At 41.5% G+C, this 11873-nt stretch overlaps 1 protein-coding gene across 2 annotated transcripts in view; it reads left to right on the top strand.

The window, feature by feature from the left end:
- The first annotated feature begins 304 nt into the window (after window positions 1-304).
- Nup160 (nucleoporin 160) overlaps window positions 305-11873 on the top strand; it is a 56225-nt gene continuing 44656 nt past the window's right edge. Inside the window, exons 1-9 of one of the 2 annotated variants that reach the window (XM_060372180.1) lie at window positions 305-441; window positions 684-795; window positions 3037-3247; window positions 4048-4270; window positions 5767-5845; window positions 6712-6826; window positions 7798-7956; window positions 10150-10227; window positions 10602-10699. In XM_060372180.1, the coding sequence (XP_060228163.1) occupies window positions 342-441; window positions 684-795; window positions 3037-3247; window positions 4048-4270; window positions 5767-5845; window positions 6712-6826; window positions 7798-7956; window positions 10150-10227; window positions 10602-10699 (1175 nt within the window). In that variant the 5' untranslated portion in view covers window positions 305-341. The remainder of the gene's footprint in view (window positions 442-683; window positions 796-3036; window positions 3248-4047; window positions 4271-5766; window positions 5846-6711; window positions 6827-7797; window positions 7957-10149; window positions 10228-10601; window positions 10700-11873) is intronic. The other variant, XM_021640861.2, reaches the window with a different exon arrangement.

Below are 11873 nucleotides of genomic sequence, written 5' to 3'. Positions count from 1 at the left end.
GCGCGAGGGGCTCCGGCTGGGGACAGCGGACCCCCACGCCTCTTCCCGGCCGCGCCGGTTTTTCAAATTGGAACCCCAGCCACGCCCCTTGCTCGAGGCCGCCGGGAAAGGGCGCCGCCGCCGCTGCTCAGTCCGAAGCGACCGCGGGTCGAGGCGTCCTCCTCCCTCCTCGGCCTCATTTTTGCGGCGAAAGTCCGCGGCGGACCGTCACACAGGCGGTCGTCAGCCAGCCGAAGCTGAACGGCTCGGCCGAGCCCCAGGCCTGGCGCCACGCCCCCGGAATTGACGACAACGGCGCGACCCGCCCTTGTCCCGTCGGGCCTCGCGGCGACGGCGGGAAGATGGCGGCGGCGGGATCCCTGGAACGTAGCTTTGTGGAGCTGAGCGGGGCTGAACGCGAAAGGCCCAGGCACTTTCGGGAATTCACAGCCAGCGTCATTGGTACGGAAAGGACTTGGGGGAATGGGATCCACTGTTTTCCCCTCGAGCTCCCCAAGTAGGCCTTTGGTCTCCCCCTGGTTTATCCAAGTCCACATGCCTAAAACCTGTGCATCGCTTCTTTCTCCTTTTCCCACTTCCTATTGTATGCACTGTCAGTCCCTTGCGTTCTGCTTCCTCAGCGCTTTGCAGTGCCTGTCATCCCCCGAGGACCACTTGCGCAAACCATTTAATTCATTTTGCAGAGACAGCAAATGCTGTGTTTGGAACAGTGAAATACAGTGAGAGCGCGGGAGGCTTCTATTATGTGGAAAGTGGCAAGTTGTTCTCCGTCACCAGAAACAGGTTCATTCATTGGTGAGTGCTGCGTTTCCCCATACCCTACAAAGATGTAGATTTGTCTGATGATGAATATTCGTGCCTGTTCGAAGTTATTACCAATAGCAGTAATCCACACATAGGAAAAGAAAACCACTGCTTCAGTTCATGTCAGAATCAGTTCTAGGAGAAGTATTCTCGTATCAGGGTAGAAACAAAGGAATGTAGTTGAGATACAGCATTGAAGACCCATTTTAAACATGAATTCATAATGACATTATGGTCTTTTCTGCTGATGAGATTGAGCTTGTACATGTCATATTTGGTGCCGAGTACTGGGAAATGGTGCAAAATAGTGTAGCTATGTAAGAATAGACAGATAGTAGATACCACTTCTCTTGCGTCCATTTCACACACACAGAAAGACTTTAAACTAATGATATAACATAGCCATGTAAATGCAGATTTTCATGCTTGCCCCAGAAAAGTCTATGAGAAGCTAATGGGACAATCAGATGTTATTGGTAGAAGAGGAGAGAGCTTAGAAAGTTACAGTTAAACTGAGATCCGAAGATAGGCATGGGCAAAGACATATCCAGTAGATACCATAGAAGAAAATAGAACTTGAGATGTGGGTTAGAGGAGAGTCCAGGGATCAGAGAATCTGAATATCAAAGAAAGACTGAAAGAGGGTAGATGAAGAATGAATATACCTGAGAAAGCCAAGATCAGTGTCTTAGCTGAAGGAGACCTGATTTCTGGGGGCAAGAATGCAGTTAGGGTGGTTGGTAAGGTGATGGGGAGGGATAAAACTAAAGGTTAAGGAGAATAAAGTGGTTTTTGTTTTTTGTTTTTTTTATTTAAGATTTAGTCTTGAATGTTGCTGCAAGAAAGAGTTCATTTTATCATTCTGAAGCCAGTATGATCACAGCACGATAGGTGTAAAGGAGAAACCTTTGGCACTCACTTTAATGTCAGCTGGGCTGCTAGGGAAAGGCCCTTAGGAGAAAGGCAAAATGCCATTGTTCCTCTGTATGTAGGGGACTGGTTCCAGCACCTTTGCAGATACCGTAGTCTACTCCATGCTATTAAACAGCATAATATTTGCCTGTCCAACATACTTTAGTTTCATCTCTAGGTTTTTGATGCTTTATATGATGTTAATCCTATATAAATAATTATGCTGCATGGGGGGGGGATAAGAAGGAAAAGAGTAGAGGTACAAACACAGGTTTTGGGTTGGTCTTGAGTGTTTTCAGTTTGTCGTTAGTTGAATTTGCAGGTGTAGATTATGGATTTGTAGAGGCAGCTGGAGTCTGAGGAGAAAGGTTTATTCTGGTTCACAGTTTTAGAGCTCTGGCCCAGAATTGATCTATTCTTGCCTTTGGACCTGTGGTCTCACCACGTAAAGATTCTACCATATCAGTAGAACCCTGAGGACTAAACCTTTAATACATAAGACTTTAAAACTTGGAAGACATTCAAGATCCAAACCAGCATCATACATGTTTAGATTAGTGAGTATGTGCTAAAATGTTTTAAAATGACAAGTGCTTAAAAGGCAAAGGTAAGAAATACCTTGCAGAGTAAGGTAGTGGCAGCATCTGTGATGGGTACAAAGGACAGTACAGGCTATAGAGGGTGATTAGAATTATAATATGAATTTAAATTCAGACATAATGACTGTCAGCAAAACAGTTTGGTTCCTATGTTGTGACCTGTCTTTGAATAAAGCCCCCACCATACCACAGCCCCTGCTGCCAGTTGCATTTGTATCTTATCAGGATTTATTGAGTGTCAGCACTGATTTAGACAGTTTTCTAGGTTTACAGATATCTAAGTATATATGGCACTTACCTCTACCCTTAAAGCTTATTGCCATTTATTCAGAAGCTCTCTTTGAAGAGGAATAGGAAGTTGGGTTAGCTTTATAGTATAGAGACTAACCTTGATAGGCTCAACATGCAGTTATTTTTATGTTTTAGAAATACTAAGAAATGCCAGGCGGTGGTGATGCATGCTTTTAATCCCAGCACTCAGGAGGCAGAGACAGGCAAATCTGTATGAGTTTGAGGGCCTAGACTAGTCTATGTAGTCAGTTGTATGACAGGTGGGGCTATGTAGAGAGGCCCTGTGGCGGGGAGGGGTTCAAGTTGGATTGTTTAATCTTTTCAAATTTGGACAATTCATTTAGACACTTTTATCATACATTTTATTGCAGCAGTCATTTTGGGGGAAAAAAACTGTAAACAAATATTTTTTGTTTGTTCATTTTAACAGGAAGACTTCTGGAGATACATTGGAACTGGTGGAAGAATCACTGGACATAAATTTGTTAAATAATGCAGTTCGCCTAAAATTTCAAAATTGCAACATCTTACCCAGTGGGGTTCATGTCTCTGAGACCCAGAACCATGTGATAATCTTGATATTAACCAATCAGACAGTGCACAGGTTAATTTTACCACACCCTTCCCGTATGTACAGAAGTGTAAGTTGATTGTTGTGCGCAGTAACTTGTTTCTCATATTAAACTAGCTACTACAGATTGAGGCCTGTTATGATAGACTTTGTGAAAAAATTGGATTCTTTGTTAACCCTTACCAAGCACACTTTATAGTTATTGATTGAGATAATCAGGTTGGGATAGAGTTCAGTCATAGAGTACTTGCCTAGCATAAACAAGGCCCTGGGTTCCAGCCTCATAAACTGAGCTTATGCCTGTAATCTCATTATTTAGGAGATAGACACAGAAAGAGCGGCAGTTTAAGATCATCCTGGAGTTCAAGGCCAGTTTGGGCTACATGAGATACTGTCTCAATAACAAAAGATCAGACATCTTACATTGATAAGATAGTTTTCTTTAAAAAAGTATAGTTTTCAAAAAGTTCTACCTTACACATTTGTAATCCCAGTAACAGGAAGTCTGAGGTGGGGGACTTCAGGTCTCAGATCATCTCAGCTGTACAGAGGAAGTTTGTGGCCAGCCTGGGCTACATATTGAAGATTTAATTTATGTGTACTAGTGTTTTGCCTGCATGTATATAAGAACACCACATGCATAAGTGCTTGTATGAGCCAGAGAGCATCAGATCTCCTGGAACTGAAGTTACAAGCAATTGTGAGCCACCATGTGGTGCAGGGAACAAAATCCAGGTCCTCTCCAAGAGCCAGAGGTGCTTGTAACCACAGAGCCATCCCTCCAACCCCACAGCATCTTGTTAAATATTTTAGTAATTGAGAGGAAGTAAAAACATTCAGGCTTTTTCAAAATATTCTTTTTTATTGCAGGAGCTGATAACTGAAAGTCAGATGCAGTCAATATTTACTGACATTGGAAAAGTTGATTTCAGAGATCCTTGCAACTATCAGTTAATTCCAACAGTACCTGGACTATCTCCAAGTTCTACCACCTCTGCAGCCTGGCTTAGCAGTGATGGGGAGGCTCTGTTTGCTCTACCTTCTGCTGCTGGTGGCATCTTTGTTCTTAAACTACCTCCTTATGACATACCAGGTAAGGCTGGAACTGAGTGTGGATTTAATAGATATCCAATCCCATCTGTTGTCAGGGTTAAGTCTGTACTGTTCCTGCTTTCATTATTGCTTGCTTGGTCCCTGCTGCTTTACCTTTCTTTATTCAGTGGATGAGGAACTAGAATGCTGGGTATGGGAAAACAGAAATGTATAACGTAGCCTATTTTAAGCCCAACAGTAGAGACAAATTACTAATTGTCCCACTCTCATATTGAAATGCTGTATTTAAAATGAATGAATTTTGGAACCAAGTTTGACAACTGATGCCTGTTCTAAGTCACCATTGTTTCTGGCCTGCATTATGGATTAATGTCCTAACTGTCTCCAGATCTGCTCTCCCATTTCAGGAACTTCTCAGGCAGATTGGTATAGTAAACATTGGTAGCCAGCTGGTGGTGGTGGAAGCCTTTAATCCCAGCACTCAGGAGGCAGAAGCTGGTGGATCTCTTGAGTTGGAAACTAACCTGGCCTATAGAGTAAGTTCCAGGACAGCCAGAGCTACACAGAGAAACCCTGTCCTGAAAAACAAAACCAGAAAGCTAAGCATGGTGGTGCACACCTTTAATCCTAGGCATGCAAGTGGTGTGCATATACATGCGCAGACAAAACACCCATAAACATAAGTAAACTTAAAAACAAAATCACAAGTTAGATTATGCTACTGCAGTGCCCGTCATGATCTGAATAAGCCTAGGCTCCATACACTGGCTCACAGTGAGTGCCCCGCTGTCGTCTCTAACCTCATCTTCTTATTCTCATCTTCTTATTCTCTTGATCTCTATACCACCTACATGCCCTTTTGTAGTTTTTTTAAAGACATGAGGCATACCTTGGAATTCCCTCTCCACGTTTTTAGCTCTTGATTCTCTTTCCTCGGTGAGGGCCTTCTTTGTCCATCTGTTTGGAAACTCAGCCCTCTCTCCACAGACACCAGCTTATCTCATCCTCCAACAGTAGAATGTACAGTTTCATGAGGGCAGGTGTTTGTTTACTACTGAATCTCCAACACCTAGAAATACGGCCATGTGAAATGTATCCAGTGATTAAGAAAATATGAAACAGCTGGACGGTGGTGGTGCACTCATTTAGTCCCAGCATTCGGGAGGCAGAGTCAGGTAGATCTCTGAGTTCGAGGCCATCCTGGTCTACAGTGCGTTCCTGGACAGCCAAGGCTACACGGAGAAACCGTGTCTTAAGAAGAAAAGGGGTTGGGGGGAGAAACTATATCTATATGAATTTGATTCTATTGAGTGGAAGAATGCTACAAATGGAAGGCATTTCTAAGAATATAAAAATGCTGTTTTAATGGATCTGGTACTGTCAAAGTATGTTAGGTGTATACATATGATATAGAAAAGCACGCTTAGAACCTATTTAGTACAGAACTGTAGGAACCTGTCATGTATTACAAAGACCTCACTCTTGGTTATATCATTCGTGGCTTTGGCTCAGGAGGTTCCTTGGATATCGTTGCAGGGATAGCATCAGTTGTGGAACTGAAACAGAGTTCAGTGATGCAGCGATTGCTCACAGGCTGGATGCCCACGGCTATAAGGTATGTCTTGCCCTGCAAGAAACCAAAGGGCTCAGGTTGTAACCCTTGCGTTACTACTTGCGGTTGTACTGTGTGACATACTCTGTGCTGAGTAGAAGAGCGCTCGCATGATGTCCTGCCTGAGGAGAGCCACGCTGCGGAGTCTCCTTATTTGCAGCCCCAAACTTTGACATCACATGTCTATATTTTCACAATGTCCAGTTCCATGTTCTGCCCTGGCTTGACCAAATCCAGACAACTAAAGTAGAACACACAAGACAGCCCAGCAGGTGAAGGCACTTGCTGGAGAACCTGGCATCCTAGTTCTAATCCCAGGTCCCACGTGGTGGGGGAAAGAACACTCGCTACTGCATTGTCCTCCAGCCTTCACCATGAGCCCTGATGCGCTCTGGCTCGCTCGCGTGCTCTCTCTCCCCCGCCCTCCCTCCCTAACACATACAGACAATTAAAAAATGTAATCTGAAAAAAATAGCTAATAAGCCTGGTGTGGTCGGACATCCCTTTAATCAAGCATTTAGGAGGCAAAGGCAGGTTTTTCTCTCTGAGTTCTAAAATAGCCAGAGCTACATAATGAGAACCTGTCTTAAAAAAAAAAAGGTAATATAAATTGTTTAAGTTAAAGAAAATTACTGTAGGATATTTCTAAATACAAAATGATTTGCTTTTTTTGTAATATAGAGCCTATTCAATTTTATTGTAATAATTAATATAAATTATATAGAAATGTATTTGTCTTATACCAGCATATAAATTCTTGTTCTTTCTGCTAAGAATATCCACTTATAATTTTATTTTACTTATTAAATCCCAAATTCTAATGATTTATTTGCAGTACTGAAAATCTAAAGCCTATCTTTTGTGTTTAGGGGTGATCATGGCCCGTCGGATCGTGCCCTTAGTCTTGCTGTTCATTGTGTTGAACACGATGCTTTTATTTTTGCCCTGTGTCAGGACCATAAACTACGGATGTGGTCTTATAAGGTAAGTACTACATGTGTGATTGGCATAGGTTAAGATGTGGGTGTGAAATGTAGAAGAACAGAAATTAGTCCTGCTGCTTCATTTAAAGAGAATCGGATGATCCAGTTTGGAAATTATGATTTACTTTCAGATCTTGACAATTTGAATTAACATCATTTTCTGTGTATTTCCCTTTTTTATTTTGAGATTGATGAGCCCTATATGAGAGCTAAAGGAGTAATAAAAGATAAAGTCTTCAGTTAAGAACAACAATTGTTTCAAAAAAATCTTTCTTAGATTTATTTTATGTGTATGATTGTTTGCCTGCATGCAAGTATGTGTGATTCATGTATTTTGGTGCCTGTGGATGTCAGAAGGTATCAGATCCCCTGACACTGGAGTTACAGGTGGTTTAAATCCCCACAACCGTGTTGTTAAAATCAACGTTAGGGCTGAAGAAATGGCTCTAGGTAGTAGTAGTTAGCAGCACTGTTTTTGGCTGTTAATCAGGATACCTGGCTGCTCTTCTAGAGGGTCGAAGTTTAATTCCCAGCATCCAGATGGTGACTCATAACTGCCTGTAGCTCTGTTTCCCAGGGATGTGATACCTTCTTCTGGTCTCCAAGAACACCAGACACAGGTGTACGTAGATACAGTATACATGGAGACAAAATACCCATACACCTTAAATTAAAGAGAAAAATAATGCATGTTGATAAGATGATTTTTAAGATCCATAAGAAAAAAAAGCTGATAATGTTTTGTTTTTAGATAGAGTCTCACAGTGTAGCTCTGGCTGGCCTGGAACTTCCTGTGGTAGACCAGGGTGGCCTGGAACTCAAAAAAATCCACCTCCCTCTACCTCTTTAAGCTGGGATTAAAGGTGTGTTCCTCTCTGCCAGGCCCCACAAAATCATTTTCTTGAAAGGTAAGGGTTGTATTCTAGCCTCAGTATTCTGAGAACATCAACTGTTAACTCTTGTCTTGGGCAGGACCAAATGTGCCTGATGGTGGCTGACATGCTGGAATATGTCCCTGTGAACAAAGACCTTCGGCTCACGGCAGGAACAGGACATAAATTACGGCTTGCATATTCTCCTGCTATGGGGCTCTACCTAGGAATATATATGCATGCTCCCAAACGAGGACAGGTACGAAATAAAGTGTGGGTGTATATTTTCCCCTCCCTGTGGATCAGTTTGGGGAAATGTCAGGCTCGAGTCCACCTAAGTTTTGTTTCAAACATTAGATTGTTCAAGGGTGATTGAGTTTTGTGCTGATACATGAATTAGAAAATAGGAAAAGGGTTGGTAAGGATAAAAGGGAAGTTTAAGGGAAAGTTACCAAAATTAAACAAGAAAGCAGATTTTTAAAAGATGAAATTGCTGAAAAGGAATACAGATGTTAGTATGTTAGTGAGTAGTTATGAGGAAATTAATATTTAGAAATAATATTGTTCACCACCCAGACATTAGTGTTGTTTATAGGTCAGGCATACAGGATGTATACAATAATGTAATCAAAAAATAAGTAGCCAATTGTTGTGTATTTGGCATGGTACTGTGCCTTCTACTTGAACAAGCCCATTGTAATCCTACTGGAGAGAGGATGTGTCTCCCTCGCTTGTTGGAGCTCTGATTCCCCTTGCTAGGTTTCTAGCCGACTTGGAAGTGTTGTTGGGCTCTGCTATCTCTCCCCTGTTTGAACCTATTCCCCTCACTGGAAATTCTCAGAACAAGGCTGATTCAGTGGTTTAGTGGGTTAAAATACTTGCCTTCAAGCCTGACAACCTGAATTAGATCTCCAGCTCCCCTGCATATTTCATGCACGTACTTTTTCTCAGAAGATAATTTCAGTGTTTATTTTCCCCCATAGCTTGCTTGTGGGGCTGGGACTATAGCTTAGTGGTGAAACTACCTACGATGACTGCAGTCTTGGGTTCTAATCCCCACTGCTGTGAGTTTGACATAGCCTTTCCTACATACTTCCAAGGCAACCAGAGCTACATCAAAAGATCCTGTCTCAAAAAAAAAAATTTTTTTTAAACAAAGGAGTTGGACAAGGGTGGTGACAAGATAGCTAAATGGGTGCCAGTGTTTGCAGCCAAGCCTACAACCCAAGTTCAGCTCCCAGAGCCCACATGATAGAAGCAAAACCAATTCCTGTATGGTGTCCTCTACACACACTCTAACACACACACATATAATAAATAAATAGAAACATTTTAACTTCCTGTGAGTAGTTACCTACTTGTGGTATAAAGCACAGGTCATCACATTATCAGTACACAGTAAATTTTCTTTAAAAATTGTCAAAAATACTATTTATAAGTATCCTGTGCTTTAATTTTTTTGTTTTTTGTTTTGTCCTTTCCTCTATGTAAGGGATTGAACCCAAAATCTTGTTTAGGCAATGACTACCACTGAGTTAAACCTAGCCTTCACCTGTCATTTAAGAAAACCATTTTTATATGTTTATATATAATTTATACTTAATATTTGTTTTGTATATTATTTATTTTAAATTTGTATGTACATATGTGGGCATGAGCACTACTTAATTTCAGGAACCTGTGAATGCTAGAAGAGAGCAATAGATCACCTTGGAACTGTAGTTACAGGCAATTGTAAACTACCATGTGAGTCCTGGGAACCAAATTCAGGTCCTCTGCAAGAGCAGTAAATGCTCTCAAATGCTGAGCCACCTCTCCAGGCCCATCAGGTGTCACTTTCCTGTTTGAAAATTTTAATTTGGGGAATAGTTTTATTGTTGGTGTCTTTTGTCTGCAGTCTGATCTTTGTCTCATTTTTGTTTTCTTGATATGCTGGGGCTCAGATCTAAAACCTTGGACATTGGGCAAATGCTCTGATGCTGACTCCTATTCTTTAATCCTTGGTGGTAAATTTAAATGCTTAAACCTGAATTATTGTATACCTTTATAGGAAGTGTATGGGTGCATGTATGTGTGCAATTGGGCACTCATAGGCACTGGGGATCAAGCGTAGGGTCTCATGGTTTCTAAAGTAGTTGTAGTCATAGGCTCTGGTGATTACATGAGGGAAAAGGGCTAGGAATTGAAAGTATAGGGGAAGTTGTTTGGGAGTAAGGTTTCAGTTTTGTAAGATGTAAAGAGTCCTGCATATTGGTAGCACAGCAATGTCAATGAATTTAAGCTGCATTATTAAAAATGGTTAAGATGGAAGCTTTATATTATATTTTAGTCAAGTTTTGCGGCATGTACCTGTATTCCCAGTGCTCAGAGACAGGCGGTTTGTGAATTCTCGTCTTAGAAGAATAACGTGTTGGTTGTATGAAGTGATGAACTGTAACTTGTGTTTCAACAGTTCTGCGTCTTCCAGCTGGTGAGCACTGAGAGTAACCGCTATAGTTTAGATCACATTTCTTCACTGTTCACGTCTCAGGTGAGTTAAGCCACCCTCCGCATTGCACACGATAGCCTTGGGAGGCCGAGGTTAACGGGTCATTTAAACAACTGTCTCAAAAGGCCCTAACCCACATGTTGCTGTGGGAGTATATCCTCAAGATAGTTCACGTGTAAGGCAGTTGAGAGCCCACCATGTGTGTGCTGGGAATTGAGCCAGGATCTTTTGGGAGAGGAGCCAGTGCTCTGAACCACTGAGCCATCTCTCTTGCCCCTCTTCACATAAAAACAGTTCAAGTTGGGTTTCATCAAGTTCATGTGGCTTGTTGTGCTTTCATACGTTTTTTTTCTCGTGTCAATGCAGACTTAATCCTTGCTCCCGTTCCTTTTTTATTTTTCCCCATTTCTTCCTAGGAGACACTGGTCGATTTTGCCTTAACCTCAACTGACATCTGGGCCCTGTGGCATGATGCTGAGAACCAAACAATTGTGAAATATATCAACTTCGAACAGTATGGAATATTTAACCTTTATCTTCCTACTTTACCCCAGGCAGAGCCACACTAAGATGAGACCTTTTCATATAGAGCCACATGGTCTAATTTGCCTTAAGGATTCTGATGTGTTTGCCAAGATAATTTTCCCAAGTGCCACCTTTTATGTTTGTTACCTTTCGGTTTTAGATCAGATATGCTTAGTGTTGGGCTAAGAAAAAATACTATATTTCTCATGAGAAGTATTCCAGATACTTCTAATCTGGAAGTTTACTGCTAATACCCTAAAACTTAATGTCCTTATACCCACAACTTAACAGAGACATTGAAATTTCTTTTTATTCTCAGTTTCCTTATGGTAAGATCAGAGGTAGATGGAACTTTTGTAGTTCTTTGAAACTTCTTAAAACAGGAAACTTTTTTCCTTCATGAGGAAATGAACTTTAGGGCCCAGAATGTGGGTCAGTGCGTAGCGTGCCCTCCTTGCACGAAAAGCCCTAGATTCAATTCGTAGCATCCTGTGCAAGCACGGTCTTGCATGTTTACAATTCCAGAATGCTGGAAGTAGAGGTAGGAGGATTAGACGGTCAAGATCATCCTCAGCTACATAATGAGTTCAGGGCCAGCCTAGAATACCTAATACCTTGCCAGGTGAGAGAGAGGTAAGAGAAGTGAGAAGAGAAAATGAGCTTCAATATATAGAGCAAAACTAATATTTTATGATATAAAATCATATTACACAATTTAACATTTTAATAATCTCTACTATGAGATATACTTTATCCAATGCACACTGGTTTATCTTTTTATTTTTTGGTTTTTAGAGACAGTTTTTCTGTGTAGCCTTGACTGTCCTGGAACTCACTTTGTAGACCAGGCTGGCCTCAAACTCCCAGAAATCCGTCTGCCTCTGCTTCCGTCAGCGCTGGGATTAAAGGCATGTGCCACCAACACCTGGCATGGTTTTAAATTTTTAACAGCTATGATACTGGAGAAATGGCTCAGCATTTAAGACTTTTAAAATTTACTGCTTTTATGAAAGATTTGAGTTCAGTTCCCAGTACCCCTGTTGGGTGGCTCAAAACTGTAACTCCAGCTCCAGAGGGTCCTATTCCTCTTGCTTCCTTTGACACTTGCACTCACATGGACACACACACACACACCATACACATGCTTAGAAATAATAAAATTC

This window comes from Meriones unguiculatus, chromosome 18 (genome assembly GCF_030254825.1).
Source record: "Meriones unguiculatus strain TT.TT164.6M chromosome 18, Bangor_MerUng_6.1, whole genome shotgun sequence".
Taxonomy (NCBI): Eukaryota; Metazoa; Chordata; class Mammalia; order Rodentia; family Muridae; genus Meriones; species Meriones unguiculatus.
Note: the sequence above shows the minus strand (reverse complement) of the source record. Positions and strands in the feature narration are given on the sequence as shown.